The following is a 17,853-nucleotide window of genomic DNA, read 5'->3' as shown; positions in this document are numbered from 1 at the left end:
TGTCACCCCGGTTGCTCCTTCCTCTAGCCTGGCATGTGCCCTCCTGGCCGCTGCTGGGGCAGGCACAGATCTGTAGCTTTGTTATGGGAAAGGGACTGATCAGCATCAGTTTCAGGTCTCTCTGGACCTGTCACCTTGGCACCAAAAGATGATTTCGCAAACTCTTGGGGAAGTAAGCACAAGGTTGGTTTAAAATGCCACAAGCTCGTGCTTATTTGCAATGCTGATTAGTTAATGAGAAAGGTGAGGGTTCACAAATTAGTAATGTTTCAAATGACACCGCCCCAAGTCCTAGGATCCCCAGGCATAGAGTTAAGCAGCAGGGAGGTGAGGCCATCAGCACTCCCCTGTCCCATGTCTCTCCCCAGCACTGCCACCCAGTGATGTCCAATGCCAGCAACCAGCTGACTACTTGCCCTCCTGTGCCACAGGGCCCAGCAGCCTCCTGGGTACTATCCCAGCACAACCAGGGCCTACAGCCACCAGCGAAGGACTCAGTGACAACCGTGACCCACCAGAGCCCCTAGAACCCCTCCTTTTCTCCAGGCACCGGTGACACCTACAGGGTGTGGGGAAATCAGCTGATCTCCAAACGGACCTTATGACTCACCCGGAGGCAGCTGTCGTCCTCCTGGCTCTTGGCCAGGTCTCTTCTCACAGACCCACGGCTGATTTTTCAGGAACCACCAATTTTTCCCTGCTTTGTCTATACACCCACTGCTTGCCTATGGCTCTCTGGTCCTTATCTGCCCACATGTGTTATCACCTCTTTGGGGACAAGACTGTTTAGACCTGGAAAATGGAGGCGGCCCTTTTTCAGAAGTTTGTCTTTGCCCTGACCCTGACCCTACATAACAGATGCACTGAGTTGTTCAGGAAACCCAGGCTGGACTCCAGGAACCTCCAGCCTAGGCTTTCCCCAGCCCACCATCCATCCATCACATGGAGCTGAGTCAAGCATCCTGTTCCAAGGAAGATACCAACTCATGTCTGTCAATCATTCCTCAGAGGCAGACTCACCTTGAGCAATGAGGTTCCCACTTTGGCATCTTTTGGATGTTCACACCTAGAGGAAGAGCCGTTACTTTGGGCTCCCTCTCATGTTCTGACAGGGTCAGCCAGACCCTGTGAGACTCTGGCTTCTGTGTCACCCACACATCTGCCAGGTCACTGTTTTTATCTCTATGCCAACTATACCCCCGCAAGCCTCAGCCAATGCCGCCTGATGACCAGTCCTGCTAAGGAAAAGCAAGGTGACATCTAAGGTGAGAAACAGGTAAGAAAGTTTAAAAAAAAAACAACCCACAATTAGAAAGCTGGAAGGCTGCCTAAGCCAAAGCCCACCAGGCTTGTCCAAGGAATGTCCATATTCCTCTGCCCCAATGAGGAAGCCAGAACCCACCAGCTGGTGCCCTCAAGTTCTCCTTCTTGAAGACATCCATTATGGCTCCAGCCTTGGTCTTCAGGTGAGCCCCAGACTGTCACATGTGAACATGGGCTGGGAGCTTGGACTTTGCAGGGATAAGGGACAGGTTTAACAACAGATGGGGCAACTCCTTAGGGCCCACACACCATGGGCAAGGGCTTGGAATAACCAGAGCTAACTACTAAAGCTCGTCTCTAAGAAAACTGGAAAAGCTAAACGGAGCCCAATGAGAGGGCCCTGTGTTCATCTTCTATAGCTGCACTACAAATTGCCACAAGCCTGGTGGCTTCAAGCAATCCCCACTTGCTGGCTCGCAGTTCTGTAGGTGAAACGGCGTGGGCTCGGCTGGGCTCTATGTCCGGGGTATCGAAAGGCCAAAACCAGGCTGGCCACACTGGGCTCTTAGCTGGAGACCCTGGGAAAGAATCCACTTCCAAGCTCATGCAGGTGGTTGGCAGAATTCATCTCCATGTGGGCCTAGACTGAGGCCCAGGTTCCTCGCTGGCTATTGGGCAGGGGTCGCCCTCTGATTCTTGTATGTAGCGCCCTCCATCTTCAAAGCCCAGCACAGCGCCTGGCTCTGGCGGGAAGGCTCCGTATTACCATTTATCTTCCAGGATGTCAGGGAGCAGCCAGAGACAAAGAGGAAGCTGCAGAGAGGGTTCCTCCTGCAAACGGTGCGCGTCTGAATATTCGCATAACGGTGCCTCTACTGAACAGAGAGGCTGAAAGATAAAGCTGGGGGTGCACAGCTCCAGAGGATACTGGGACATCTGACAGGCAGTCTAGGGACCAAGCTGTCCTCTGGCAGAAAAGAACCCAGTGGGCAGCAGGGAGCCATGGTCCAGCTTTTCCCTCCATTTCATTCAGAAGCCGGCGATTATACCCTGGGGAGCAGCCCCCAGTGTCATTCCAGTGTCTTCACGTGCAACCAAGGACCCCAGCCCTGACTGGAGATGGGATAGCCTCGTGGTTAAAGTGTGGGGTTCTACCTTCGAAAGACGTGGATTTTAGTCTCTGCCCTGTCACTTACTGGCTATGTGTCCTAATCAGCAAAATCGAGATAAGAATATCCACTTGATAAGCTTCATGTGGGACTTAAAGAATGAAAGTAAACTGCACAGGCCAGCACTTAGCCCACAGTAAGCAGTAGCTGCTGTTGCTGCCCGTCTCTGCCGCAGGAAGCTAGACAAATATTTAACATCTCCATGGGGCTTACTGTGATCCAGGCACTGCCCTAAACCTTTTGCATATGTTAAGTCCCTCATTCCTCACAACACCCCAAGAAAGTAGCTCTTTATCATATCTACTTTTTACAGATGATGAAAAACTGGGGCACAGAAAGGTTTCCTAATGGGCCCAAGGTCACAGAGTGTACCAGGGAGTGGTAGAACACAGTGGCCCAGAGAGCCGTGGCCACCCTGAGGTAGTATCTGTGGTGGCAGTGGAGAAACAGGATGTCCTTCTTCTGCCACACATCCACTGCTCACCAACACAGGCTAAGTCCTGGGCTGGATCCTGGGGATCCAGTGGGAGCCAGATAAAGTCCTCAAGGAGCTTCCAGTCAAAAGGGGCAGACAGATGCAAACCAAGATCATCACAACCTAACAAGTAGGGAAGGAGCAAAATTTCTGGAGATGAGCTTGCAGAGGAATTTCTGAAAACCACGGAGCATCGTTTGGACTTAGAGTAAGAAGGCTTCTATTTTGCCATTAGCCTGGGCATTGATAAGAAGAGAAGACTCTCTTTTGCAGACGTCAGGCCCAGTGTCGCTCTGTAATGGAAACTGGCCTCAGAAACCTATTCCTAGTAATACGAAATGCCAGGACTCCTTCTCACTGTTAAGGGTCCAAAATGCTCAATTCTTAAGACACAGAACGCCCTGCAGACCATTCAGTTCATAAAGTCAGCCCTCTGTTCAGTCAGTGCAGTGTGGACCAGGGTCTCCACCATCAGGCTCTTCTTTACCCTCCAGGGATGACCTGTCCCCACCTCACTCAGCACAAGGCTGGCGCTCAGAGCTGGCCGATGGCACCAACGACCCCTTCACTTCACAGCCCCTCAGAGGAAGGAAAGCACTTATTTTTTGGATGATGAACCTCTGTTCTTGCCTTCATACAAGTACTTGACTTTTTACTACTTTCCAAAAAAAGTTAAGGAAATACTGAAATTCTGTCCTACCAAGAAAGGAAAGGACTTGCCTTTTAAAATAAGGCAGGACCTTAGGCAGGACCTGATGATGCACTAGGTTGCAGAGAAGGCTCAAGTTCTACCACGTTAGCTATTGGGGTCTGCAGTACGCCAGCCAGCCAGGCACCCAGCTACAGCCCTGCCAGACACGTTCTCAAAGGTTTTTAGTCTTTAATTCTGCTCTCCCAGGTGAGATAAGCTAAAAGGGTGAGGGCTCCCCAATGCACTTGGACAAAGAGCCAAACTATTGGGTTGGATAAAAAGTTTATTCAGGTTTTTCCATAACATCTCACAGAAAAACCCGAACAAACTTTTTAACCAACCCAATACTTATCAGGGAGCACAGACCAATCTGATCTGGGCCCTGCCTACCCCTCCAGCCAGAGGTCATGGCGCTTCCCCCTTAACCACACCTCTACCCAACATGGGCCTCCTTGAAGATCCCTGAGGGCCTTTGTCCTGGGCTGCTCCACCTGTAAGACTTTCACCCAGCTCTACCCAGAGCTAGCTCCTTTACGCCCTTGCATCAGCTACAATGTCACCTCCTAGGAAAGACCTTCCCTAAGTACCCAGTCTGAAAAGGGACTCTCCCTTCTCCATGCGTCAGCTGGCTGCTGGCTAGGTTTGGCCAGTGGCAACCAGTGGGGGAAACCGGAACATGCCAGAAGGATTAAAGCCAGGTATCCCTGCCTCTATCTCTGCCTTGGGAGGCATCTCTGCAGCTGTTGCCTCTCCCCCTAGGCTCCATTTTCCACTGACAAGGCCACCGCAGTTCCAACTTCTCTACCGCAGGCTCCCGCAACACCACCTCTCTCCACTGTCTCTCTGCCTGGGGTGGTAGCTGCTTCCTACTGTGTCTAATCTCTGGGCTGCCTCTCTCTCCACTGCTTGCCTCCTCGGTTCTCTACCCCCTGTAACCAATGCCCTGCATGAAAATCCTATTTCCATTACTCAAGTAGTTTCTGCTTTTCTGGTTAGACACTGACTAACACAGCACTTATCATAACTTGTCATTTTTTCAATTAAGTAGTCCAGTCACTTAGTTACTGTCTAGACCAACTGTAAGCTCTACAGAGCAGGAACTATATCTATCTTGTTCACTAATGCATCCCCAGTGCCCAGCACAACACCTGGCAAATAGTGAGCTGAGTTAATTAACAATGCAAAGTACATATACATTGTTAATTAACAATGCAAAGTGATGAAAAGAAGTAAAACTGATGTTTCCCAGGAAATCCTCAAATTTTCAGAAAGAAAGTGGAAATGTCATTTGGAAACGGTGTGTATTTGTGCACATGATTTGTTATTAAATCATCAGTAGAGAAAGTGGGTTTTGATCTTTTCAACCAAACAAAGGCACCAAGACACACTTCAGTGAATAAGTGGTGAGTGAAGCAGTCTTGGTTCAGAAATAAACTCAGTTCCCAGGACAGCCAAGTTCACACGAAGCGTCTCATCCAGGACACACGCCCACAGCCTGCCTGGGTCTGAACAACCCCACACACAAGTCAGGGGGACAAACCTTTTCGCCGTCTCCACAGACTTCTGCTCCGCCAGCTCCTTCTGCAGCTCCCTCTCCTTGGCCTCCTTCTGCCCGATGGGGCAGTCCTCGGGGACGGTGAAGAGGGACAGGGCATCTTTGCTGTCCTCTTCTCGGAGCACTTTAGCGAACACCTTCTCGGCCAGGAGCCGGACTTGCTCGTCCACCTCGGAGATGTTCAGCTTGGGGAACTGGCGCGGCATCTCGACTGGCAGAAAAAGAACCAGCGTGAGCCTTCAAGAATTACTGGACCACCTGAGTCACTGGTGCATGGCAGGAGAAGATACCGAAAAAAGGGCCAGGTGCCCCAGTCCTTGTGGTCAGCTGTCTACTTAGGGACTCCCCAGACCAAACGCAGCAGGCCAATGTTTAAAACTAGCTCCATAAGTGATTGGATGTGAAGGGTGTAGGTCCAGTTACATCTCACGAGAAAGCCAACGTTCAGAAGTGAAAGGATGAACTGTCCCACCAAGTCTACTTCTGTTTTCCTGAACCCAGGGAATCCTTAGCGTGTGGGCAGCCCCGCACCCCCCGCCTTGGTTTCCACGACGTAGCAGGAAGCGGAGAGTTCAGAAGCCCCCTCCTGCAGGCTATGAGGAGGCCGTGCCAGGTACTACGACGTCCAGACTTGCTCCCCACTGCACAGAGGGGAAGACCAAAGACCAAAGGGCTTAATGATTAGCATAAGGTCCCAGGAGATCCACAGCTACATTCCTCACCACATAAAATGAGGCCTTTTGCTGAAATGAAATCATAATTCCACCATCTCCCAAACCCTCTGGAACTTCTAACAAGACAGCAAATAAAATAAAGGTTTGGGGACAGGGAGACTCTTTACCTCTCACAACCCAACTGAAAACTCACTTCCTCAAAGAAGCTCACCCTTACCCTCCTCTGCATGCTGGTTCCTCACTGTCAGTAGCTGGTCTAAATCACCTGGTTGGCTCCTTTCTTTCCTGTCTTTCTGCCTGTCTGTCTTTCAACACTTACATAGCCCATAGTAAGTACACTCTGCCAAGCCCTATAAATTTACTAGCTCAGTTAATTCCCATTTTACAGGTGAGAGAATGAAGGCACAGAGAGCTAACTTGCCCAGGGTCACACCTCTAATAAGTGGGCAGAGACCTGAGCTGTTCTCAGTCTCTGGCTCCCCTGTCCCTTTCCTCTCTAAGCCTCTGCTGAGGGATTTGAACGCAGGCACCTGGTTCCTGCATCTGTCCTCTAAACCACTACTCTGTGCTGCTTCTCTCTGCCTATTTGGGGGTCAGGGCAAGTCTCCTCACTGTCCCTCACACTTATGGAACAGACCAATACTGCATCCTCTCCACAAGCCACCTTCACCAGGAGCGGCTCTGGAAGAGGCGTTTCCTGTCCATCCAGTTTAAGGAGGGTTTAAAGCTTGGTGCTTTGTGACCATCTAGAGGGGTGGGATAGGGAGGGTGGGAGGGAGGGAGATGCAAGAGGGAAGAGATATGGGAACATATGTATATGTATAACTGATTCACTTTGTTATAAAGCAGAAACTAACACACCATTGTAAAGCAATTATACTCCAATAAAGATGTTAAAAAAAAAAAAAAAAAAAAAAGAGAGACGTGGCTTTGTCAGCCCGACGGAGGAGGATGAAGGCGAGACAGTGCCCAGTTGCTGCCTGGCAGGGAGAGGAAGCAATTACAAGGGAGGAGGGACTCACTGAACAACCTTGGGGCAGTCCTTCTCTCGGCCTCACAGTGTTCTCACCTGTGAGATAAGGGGATTAGGCTACGTGATCTCCAAGGCCCTCTCAGTTCTAGGTACCAGGGAGGTTTCTGGTGCCTGGGGAGCCGTGCTGCTCTGGTCTTCTCTGCAGCACGTGGGTCTAATTCTTGACACAGACAGGAATGAAGCAAGCAGGCTGGTAACGGGCAGGCACAGTACCCCTGTGGGCCCCTAGACTGTGAAACCAATTTCCTCCTTCCCCCCCCCACCCCGCCCCCAGGGCCAGGCCTTTCCTGGGCCTCCTTCACCCTCAGGGGCCTGAGTGGGAGGGAGCTGGGAGGAGAGAGGCAGCCCAGCACGCAACTGCTGGTCTGTGGCAGCAGAGACCAAGACTGCAAAGGTCTATCCTGCAAAGATGAAGAGGAACAGCTGACTGTGGAGATTTCCACATCCTGATAGCAGAGAGAAGGGGAAGCTGGAAACTATCAGAGCAGAGGCCAGAGAAGAAGGTGACAGAAGAAAGAAATGGAGAGAAAGACAAACAGCTAGACCCAGGAGGAGCTATTAGGGCAGAACAAAGCTGGGCCCCCAGCCCTCAACTCCAAGGCCCTGGGCAAGTGCAGCATTCCAAAACCTCACATGCATCTCAGAAGCAGACCTCCAAAGGGCCCCAGGCAAGAGGCAGCAAATGCCATAAACCATTCAAGCACCTGACAGAGTAAACCCGCTTCTAGAAATTGTTTCTAAGAAAAGAATCTGAAGGAAGGAAAAAGCACAAACATGTTTACCTGCACTCTTTATATAAATAGCTTTAACATGTCCAAATGAGAGCATACTCACTTGAAAAAAAACATTAAGCAACCAAAATTATAACTATGAGGACAGTGCAATCACATAAAAAATACCTTGTGAGGACTTCCCTGGTGGCGCAGTGGTTAAGAATCCGCCTACCAATGCAGGGGACACGGGTTCGAGCCCTGGTCCGGGAAGATCCCACATGCCGCGGAGCAACTAAGCCTGTGTGCCACAACTACTGAGCCTGTGCTCTAGAGCTCCCGAGCCACAACTACTGAAGCCCACGCGCCTAGAGCCCATGCTCCACAACAAGAGAAGCCACCGCAATGAGAAGCCCGCACACCACAAGGAAGAGTAGCCTCTGCTCGCTGCAACTAGAGGAAGCCCGCGTGCAGCAACGAAGACCCAACGCAGCCAAAAATAAATAAATAATTAATTTAAAAAAAAATTACCGTGGGAGATAACAGCAAATGAAAAAATTAATACATGAAACTGTACCGGTGCTTTGATTACAATGATAGGAAAACGCATCCCCTCATGAGCGAGAGCTGCAAGAGACACACACTCAAATGACCAGATGGTAGGATCACCTGTGTGAGAGGCAATATCTGATTTTGATCATTAATGCTATTGTAATGTCATTTGCACAAAACAAGATAGAAAGAAAATGAATAGACTTAAAAATTATAAAAAGAGAAAAATAGGAAAACTAATCAAACCTTTACATCCCAGATATTGGCAATCAGGGTCCTCTCCCACCTAACCCACACCAGAGAGAGGCTGGTCCAAAGGGAATTCCACCACTGAGACCCATCTCTGCATTAGTTCTTGCCTCAGACGGAAGCTGCCCACCACCACCTTCCTACGCCCCCCACAAACACACACAGGCCTGACCCAGCCACACCCCACTAGGTACCCTCAGAAACGGGCACCGGGGGGGGTCCTTTGGGTCTGAGGGCTCTTATGCCAGATCCTGCCATGTTTTTCCATGAAGCATTTTTAGTTTGCTCAAGTCAACTAAACAAACTTTACAGGATGCATCTTTCTACAAAAGATCTTCCTTTTTCTTTAGCTCAAATAGCTTTAATCAGTCTTCTCCAAACTTGGTCCCACCAGAAGTCAATACCTGTTGCTATGAAACAGGTCCTGTGGTCAATTATTAGGGGGACACTGCATTCCACAGCCTCTTCACCCCAGATTCACAGGGCACACCAAAGACTTGAGGATCACAGAGTACCATCTCCCCATAGACCCCTTTTTGTCAGAATCCATACGAATCTCCTACAGAACTACTACCAATGTCTTAAATAACGGGTGAAGACTCCATTCCGTGCCTTAGTATTGACCAAGTAACCCAGCTGGGGTGCTAGGCTAAGTCAGTGGGCCTTAGGAGCCTTCTGGACATTTGCTGTCTCTTGCACATCCTTGGCAGACAGCTCCCACCTGCCAACCCCTCCTTCCAGAGCTTGCCTCTCTTCTCAGACCCAGAGACCCCTGCCAGGCCAGGCATGCAGAAGAAAGGCCACCATACACATGCCCAGCAGAGCTTCAGCTCCAGCTGCCAGTTCAAGCCTGGCTTTCAACCACTTGTCAGCTGAAGCCAGCAGGCTTAGGAGGCTCAACTGTGAATTCCCCCGCATTGCCTGGTGATACAGCTTATGTCGTTGTTACATATAATACAGTACCCTCCAAGTGTCCCGAAGTCAGAAAGCTGTAAGATACCACCAATTTCAACAAACAGGAACGTTTTCATAGCATCATGACCCCTCCAGAAAGGCAGCACAGTGCCTCTTAAAATCCCCTCCTTATACAAATGATGCTGTTCCTTGCTCTTGCCAGACTTCCACAGTTAGAACCCATGACACAGACCTGAGCCTGGCACTGGAGTCTCCATGGCTGATCCTGAGGACGCCACCCAGGTGACTCACTTCGGCCAAGGGCTGCGTGCTGCCGGGAGGCTGAGCTGAGTCAGTGTAAGTGCAGCTAGCTGGGTTCTGCCTGCTGCTGGGGTGGGAGGTCTCTGCTTTGCATATCTGTGAGCAGCCCTCAGCAAGAGCAGGAAAAGTCTGGGCTGGAAATTCTTCCGTGAATGTGAAATGGAAGTGGAAAATTTCCAAGAGTCCTACAGGGCCCAGGTAATGCTAGTTATCATGGCTGCTGTGTCCAGAATGCAGCGTCCTGGCCCCGTTCACAGCCCTCTTCGGAGCAGGAAACTAAAGCAACTGCTGCCCAATGCAATAGTGCGTTCAGCCTTCCTGACAAACCACAGACGATAAGCCACAGCCTCCGCCTCCCTCGAACGTCCAGACCCCTCCTGAAAGCTGAGCACTAACTGCCAATACCATCACCTGTGCTGCTTCCGTTTTGAACCCCACCTCGGGCTTGGCCTGGTGACCATCTTACCAAGGGAAGTCGTCTATACACACAGAGCCTGCCCTGGTCCCCTCAGAGGGCCCCCCAAACCGTCCTGAGGGCACCCCAGGACTGGCTGGGGGGAGCTCTGGGCCAGTTGCCAATATGAGCCTCTCTCCACCCCCTCTAAAAGAGGGAAGGGCCAGGAACTGGAAAGGACAGAGACTCAGGGGGAGGGGACCTCTCAGCGCAGGAGCAGACAAGGATGAAAAGACGGGCGTGCCCTGTCTCATTCCTTCCCTTTTTCCCTGAAAAGAGCTGCACATCACAGGTGACAGGGCGGCCTGACCAGCTCTGCCAGAGCACACATGCCTGCCCACCCATCCACACCCGGGGAAGCAGTGCCTCCCGCCTGACCCACCCAAGCCCTCCTGCCCCAGCCTCCCCTTCTTACTGCCGCTCTCGGCTCCCACGTGGGCCTCCAGCTCGCAGGAGCCTCCTGAGCGCCGGCTGGACGCGGCCACCCAGCCACCACAGCTGCCGCTCTCCCTGCCTCAAGTGACCCGCGGAGCAGTCAGGGTGGGTCACAACAGCATCACGGGTCGCAAAGCTCCACTCTTCATCTGCCGTTTAGGAGAAGGACGGTCCTCTGTGGGGAAGCTCACAGCAGACACACAGCTTCCCCGGGACTTAGACCAACAGCATGGGTCTGGGAAATAACCATGAGCAAAAGGGTTATTTCTGTGGTGCTGTCGAAATCCTGAGGAGAAGCGCCCAGAAAGGATGGGGCCAGTTGTTTACCGGGAGGCTGGCTCCAGCCCTGACCTGGGCCTGAGTCACCTCCTCACGTCCAATCATGAGGTTGTACCTTCCTGAGCCCACATAATAATTCCTGTGCGTACAGAGCAGGATTACAGGGCTGACACACGATCCCCAGGCCGCTGCTGGGGTTTAGCTACCCAGAGATTATGACCCCCCTGTCCTCACAGCTGTTTCATAAACAGTGCAACCGGCAGGCTACAAGCAACCTAGAGGGAGAGTAATGTGTATTCATTAAATAATTAAATGACCTTAAAACGGAAAAAAAAAAAAAAAAAATCAGAGCCCTTAGTACTATCCTGCCAGAGGGAGGAGAGGCGAATGATTCCTTCTGCTAGTGTGTTTGGGGGGCGGGGTGGGGGGCGGGTAGGATGGGGCTGCCATGGGAGCATCCTAGCCCATGCATCTGAGAACCGACTTGGACCCAGCACATCCAAGGAATCTTATTCTGCACGTTTAACCAGACCGTGGATACCCTTGGTCTAAATGAGCATTTTCCAAAGTGTAGTCTGTACAACATAAAAATGTCAGAAGGCTTGGACAGTACTGCATACTACAGTCCTTTATGGGGATTCACACACAATTCCTACTAGCAGGTCCTAAACAACTGAGAAGTCCTCCAGTCAAGAAAGCTGCTTAACTTTGTTCAACCCAACACACTTATTTGACCCTCCCACCATTGTCACCATAGGGAAAAATACCCATTAATATCCTGGGCATAGGCTTCGGAAAATGCCTTCCACTTTGAGCCTTCCAGCCTAGAGAAAGCTGCCTTCCTGGGCCCCAGTGACCAGTGTGAGATCTACTCCATCATGTCCAGACAGAGATGGGCAGCAGACCCACTAAGATGACACAGGTTGGGACAATGGCCAAGGGTCCCGCTGTAGGGATACAAGACCCTCCAGAACAGTTTAAGAGGAAACTGTGGCTCTGTTTTGGGAGGGCAACCTTTGCTCAGGACCTAACAATTCCACCTTGAGCCTAACCTGTCTCTGCTCCTCGTGGCCCAGAAGTCCCCCTGGATGGAGAAGCACTGGTCCCAAACGCAAAGCCTTTTCCCTTTTGAAGGAACGTTAAGACAATCTATCATACTACTGAATGGAAGAAAATATTGCTAATGATATAACCGATAAGGGGCTACTATCCAAAATATCAATATAAACAGCTCATAAACTCAACATCAAAAACACAAACAACCTGATTAAAAAATGGACAGAAGACCTGAATAGACATTTTTACAAAGAAGACATACAGATGGCCAACAGGCACATGAAAAGATCCTCAATATCATTAATCAGAGAAATGCAAATTAAAATCACAATGAGATATCACCTCCCACCTGTCAGAACGGCTGTCATCAAAAAGACCACCACAAATAACAAATGCTGGCGAGGATGTGGAGAAAAGGGAACCCTCGTACACTGTTGGTGGGAATGTAAATTTGTGCAGCCACTGTGGAAAATGGTATGGCAGTTTCTCAAAAAGCTAAACACAGAACTACCATATGACCCAGCAATTCCACTCCTGGGTATATATCTGAAAAAATGAAAACACTAATTCGAAAAGATAGATGCACCCCAACGTTCATAGCAGCATTATTTACAATTGCCAAGATATGGAAGCAACCTAAATGTCCATCAACAGATGAATGGATAGAGAAGATGTGGCACATATATACAATGGAATACTTCTCAGCCATAAGAAAAAATGAAATTTTGCCATTTGCAACAACATGGATGGACTTGGAGGGTATTATGCTAAATGAAATAAGTCAGACAGAAAAAGACAAATACTGTATAATATTATTTATATGTGGAATCTAAAAAATACAAATGAATATAACAAAAAGGAAACAGACTCACAGATATATAGGACAAACTAGTGGATACCAGTAGGGAGAGGGAAGTGGGAGGGGCAAGATAGGGGTAGGGGATTTAGAGGTACAAACTATTATGTATAAAATAAATAAGCTACAAGGACATATGGTACAACACAGGGAATACAGCCAATAACTTATAATAACTATAAATGGAGTATAACCTTTAAAAATTATGAATCACTATATTGCATACCTGTAACTTATATAATATTGTACATCAACTATATCTCAATTTTTTAAAATAGACTTTAAAAAAAAAAGACAATCTATGATAACCAGACCCAGGCCTGCACCTCCCGCCCAGGAGACCAGACTGCATTCACTGTTATCACTTAAGTGTCCCTTACAAAACCCCAACAAACTGGAAAGGCTGGAATCAAATTATGACTCATCCAAAAAGATACGACTCTCCCCTCCCCAAAAGGATGCTGTGGGGTTGCCTATAGGGGCCCATTTTCCTTCTCATTTCTGAGGTGTGCATGACTCAAAGAGGGGTTGGGCAAAGGGGCTTTGCCCACTATATATCACCTCCATGACAGACCTTGCCTACCTCATTCACTATTGTATCCCCATGCCTGGAATATAGCAGGTATCAAGAAATACTTGTTGAATGAATGAACGCATAACATAATGAATGAGTCAATGAGCTAAGTGGTGAATCTATCTATGCCAGTGTCAAGAGTCAGTTCGGTGTGTGGTTAAGAATATGGATTCAAGCCAGACTACCCAGGTTGGACTCCTGCCCCACCACTAAGTTGCATGACCTTGGGCAAGTTACTAATTTCTCTGGCTCAGTTTTATTCCCTCTAAAATGGGGATAATAACAGTGCCAGCCTCATAGGTTGCCATGACAATTAGCATGTGTTAGCTAGTTAGTTAGCATGTGTAAAGTGCATAGAATAGTACCTGGCACATAATATGTGCTTTATAAGTATTATCTCTTGACTCATTATCATCCTGATACCAGGTGCGAGAAAGTCCAGCTGGGAAAATGAACATGACCTTTCATGTAGACACCGAATCCTTTCACTCAACGTTATTTACTGAACACTATTATGTGACAAGTACTGTCTCAACTCCTATTTGGGTGCAAGGAGAAGGCAACCATGTTCAAATGTGAAACCAGATCAGGAAAAAGAGCCTTCTCCTTTTTGAGTGATACTTCTTGCTGACTTTGCATGGCCAGCACCCCAGCCTTGAGCCCATCCTCTTGGGCCCTAGCCCCTCCTAGATCAGAGTCCAAAGCCATGATCTCCTGTCCTAGATATGCAGCAGCACACAGAAGAAATAAAGGATTAATATTTGGGGGGAAAAACCAGGGAGGCCAATGAGTAGCTTTCAGGGAGAGAAGATCTTCTCCCTGCTTAACCCTAAGGCTACATTTTATCTGCCCATGATATTTTCAAAACCAGGGATTAATTTCAAAGCCATTTGAAGAGTGATTCACCTAGTGAGAGGACAAGGAAAACAGGCCTCATCTCTCCAAGAGCTTCCTGACCTTGCCGAGAGCCGCTCACTCCTTACTGAGGATCTCCAAAGAGCCAAGGTTGGGCTGAGGGTGGGGCTCAGAGGTCCCAGAGTCTCCCAGCAAACCACCCATGTAAGTCCCATGATTCTTAGACAGTGCAGCCCGGAACTGGCATCTTCAGAGTAAGCCGGCCCCTCAGAGTTGCCACCAGAGTTGCAGCCAGGTCAGGCTAACTACTCCAAACCTGCTGCTAACACTCCAGAAGGTGAGTGCTGACAGGGGCTCTGTGTGCCTGGCCCTATGGCTTGACTACCACTCAACACTGATGCTTCACAGCCAGGGGAGGAATTTCTCCCATGAGGGTTCCAGCTGCAGCCAACTCCCCCCTAAAGATGGCCAAATGTTGGTCACCACATCCAGGGGGACAGCCAACAAGGGCTCAGGACCATGCTGGAATTCCTACTAGTGCTTCCAGCTTTCTTCACTCAGCTCCTTTGCTAATTTGTCATCACCAAGCTTCCAGCCACATACAAGGACCTAACAGTTAGTGTAAGTGACACTCTAGTTAGCAAGCCTCTCCTACTCCAGGGCCTCTCAGAACTCACCCCAGAGGCCTCTGCCAGCCAAGTCAAGCAGTTCCACTGGCAAAGCAGCTACCAGGAAGTTCAAGGGCACAAAGCAGACTGCCAGATGCAGTACACCTACCTCCCTTGCCAGGAAAGAGCCAAAGAGGTAAGGATGAAGGCCTCCAATGACCCCATCACTCTGCCATCCTGTCCATCCCCCTGCCTCCAGGTGGAAGTCCTCAGCCCTTGGTATCTGGCCAGTCCTCAAGCACTAGAAAGTGGTCCGGGCGCTTAAGTGGCGGCAAGTCCCGGGTCCCGTAATTTCTCTAAACCTTTCGAATCCAGTGTCGGTCGCCAGGGAGCCGAGATGTGGCGGGCTCACCTGAGGCCTCTGGAGTCCAGGCCATCGCAGGGACTGGGACAGGAGCACAGGCCAGGGCCCAGGCAGGGGACGAGCCCGGGATCGGAGCCGCCGCCTTAGCGGGCAGGGAAGCCCAGGGCCGAGATTCCGACCCCGGGGCGCTCGACTCCCACTGTGGGCCGCCGGGGGCCGCGAGCCGTGGGCCCAAGGTCAGCAGCGCAGCGTCGCGCGCACTCACCGGCTTCAGGGGACAGGGCCATGCAGTGGGTCGAAGGGGGCGGCCCGCAGTCTGGAGCGCAGGTGGCGGCGCGGGGCAGGGCGCACAGCAAGCGCCGCAGAAGGGCTGCCCCGCCCTGCCGCCGGCCCGCGGAGCCCGGGCCAGGCCTCACCCCACGGCGGGCGCTGGGCGGGAGCCGGCGGTGCGCCCCGCGCCAGGGGCGGGGGCCGGCGGTCCCAGGGCGCGGTGCTGCGGCGCGCCAGCCCGGAGTTCCTGGGCCGCCGGGCGGGAGGAAAAGAGCCGCTTCCGCAGGGGAGAATCCCGGGGTTCTCGCACCGCCCCAGCCGGTGACCTACCTGGGCGCGGAGCAGAGGAGGGGCGAGGAGCCAGCGGCAGAGGGGCGCGGGCCGAGCCGCCGCCGCGGAGGTCTGCCCTGTCCGCCGCCCACCCACCCGGCCGGGCCGCCGCTACCTGAAGCGCAGGGCCGCGCGGCCAACAGGAAAGGAAACTTGAGAGCGCCCGGGGCGCGGCTGCCGCCGCCCTGTCCCTCGGCCGGAAGCGCGCCCGCCGCAGCCGGGGGTCAGGTCCAGCCCGGCTCCTCGGACCTCGCCTCCGCGGTCACCCCCGGACCCCAAAGCGCTCCTCACGATGTTCGGATCTTCCCAAACCTCCCCCCGTGCCGGGACTTGTCCCAAGGAGAGATTCTGGGGTCAGCGCCCCCAAACAGGTGACTTACTCCCTGGAGCTGAACTGACACTCTCTCTTCTCCAACCCTGTGCTCTGGCTTACACAGCCGCCCCTCCAAGTCCGGACTGACCTCTTAGTTGCCGAAGCCAGTGGGTGCTTTGTAGCCTCCGCTAGTCGCTTCTCCCCAGCCTTTGAACCTGCTGAGCACACCTTCCTTCCTGCAATCCTTGGAGTACAGTTTCCAGAGTCAGTGCCTGCAACCACCACCCCTTTCTCTCTCCAGATTTTCTACACACCTTAATGACTGCAGCTTCTCAGCCTCCAGGGCCTGGCTTTTCATTGTGGTGGTGTTCTCTGGGGTTCCACCGCTGGGCTGCCTGCCCCTTCTGGGGATCTCACCCACTCCCATGTTAAAACCTCCTGCCTGCTAATGACTCTGGAATCTCCTCGCCAGCCCAGAATGCTCCAGAGCTGCAGATGGCGTATCCAACCAACTGGACACATCTCCACTAGAGGTTCCTAGGCCCGAGGAAATGTGTCCAAACTCAAACTCCTAATTTCCTTCCAGGAATGTGCCAGAACCTGCTCCTGTTGCTGTGTTTCTGTAACCAAGCAGGACCCTATAAGGCCTTCTAGGGCCAGCCTCCTCCCACCCTCCCTGTCCTCCACCTGCCTCTTGTTTGTAGAAAAACTTGAGCATCCTAGGCCTTTCCTGAGTTCCAAATTTAATCAGAGAAGTGAGAAAATGCAGAAGCAAAGGAAAACAGTCAAGTAAGACAAAAATAATAATAGTTTAGCTATAAAACAAAGTCAAGGACCTTTAGTTCCTCTTCGAGGGCTATAGATAATATTCTGAGCCAAATGCTTGAGCTGTTTTGCAGATACTGAAACCTCCATCAGGTGCAAGGCATTAACTGCATGCTGATCAACAAGCACATAGGCCCCAGACAATTGGAACCAGAAGGTTGATGATGTTGACTCCCAATTATCTCACCACCCATCAGAAGAATGTCCAGGAACTGATCACCCACCCTGTTACCCTCTCCCTGTCTTTAAAAACCCTTCCCTGAAATCCATCGAGGAGTTCTGGGTCTTTTGAGCTTTAGCCGCCAGTACTCCTTGCTTGGCCTTGCAACAAATGCTGCACTTTCCTTCACCACAACCCGGTGTCAGTAGTTTGTCAAGTGGACCCAAATTTCATTAGGTAACATTTCCAGCCTTCTGGGTGACAGCACCACCACCCACTCCCCCAAGCCACACTTGAGAGCTACCCTCGACTCCTTCTCCCTTTCATATCTCACACCAGTTAGTCACCAAGGGGGAAACGAAACTATTCATTAGTGTCCTGATGGTGCCAACTGCTTTCACATTGTCTCATTTGTGCACCAAGTTTTATTCCTTCTATGTCCTAGCCTGATATTTACAATTTATTTGTAAGTTATATGCACATGTAACTATATAAATACATTATGTATTATAAGGCACGCTAAAAGTCATTACAGGATTTGGTAAAGATGAAACAATAATCTTAAATTATTTCAATTTTAATGAATGGTACATTATACCTTTTCCCCTTCACTTTAAAGTTATTAGCAAAAATCTGTTTGAGAGCAACATGATTAAAAATGATTTCAATCTTAGTTTAATATTTTATGAGACTAGAAAGTACGCTTTTAAGTTCAGTTAATGTCAATACTTAGTCCTAATGGCTGTTAGTTGCAAAACAAAACCAAAAACCTCACCAAGATAAATACACCCAAATAAAAAAGTTCTGGGTCTTCCCTGGCGGCCCAGTGGTGAAGGCTTCGCCTTCCAATGCAGGGGTGGGGTGTGGGTTCCATCCCAGGTGTGGGAG

The 17,853-nt window shown here is 50.6% G+C and overlaps 1 protein-coding gene across 7 annotated transcripts in view; it reads right to left on the bottom strand.

The window, feature by feature from the left end:
* AMPD3 (adenosine monophosphate deaminase 3) overlaps positions 1-16,470 on the bottom strand; it is a 42,915-nt gene extending 26,445 nt beyond the window's left edge. The window contains exons 1-2 of one of the 7 annotated variants that reach the window (XM_059931122.1): positions 16,295-16,470; positions 5,139-5,364 (exon numbers count right to left, since the gene is read on the bottom strand). In XM_059931122.1, the coding sequence (XP_059787105.1) occupies positions 5,139-5,359 (221 nt within the window). In that variant the 5' untranslated portion in view covers positions 5,360-5,364; positions 16,295-16,470. Of the gene's footprint in view, positions 1-5,138; positions 5,365-9,518; positions 9,629-10,455; positions 10,782-15,332; positions 15,443-15,667; positions 15,836-16,128; positions 16,220-16,294 lie in introns of those variants that run through there. The other 6 variants (XM_059931120.1, XM_059931118.1, XM_059931117.1 and 3 more) reach the window with 6 other exon arrangements.
* Positions 16,471-17,853: the final 1,383 nt, after the last annotated feature.

Source organism: Balaenoptera ricei, chromosome 8, assembly GCF_028023285.1.
Source record: "Balaenoptera ricei isolate mBalRic1 chromosome 8, mBalRic1.hap2, whole genome shotgun sequence".
Taxonomy (NCBI): domain Eukaryota; kingdom Metazoa; phylum Chordata; class Mammalia; order Artiodactyla; family Balaenopteridae; genus Balaenoptera; species Balaenoptera ricei.
This window is presented reverse-complemented; position numbering and strand designations above follow the sequence as displayed.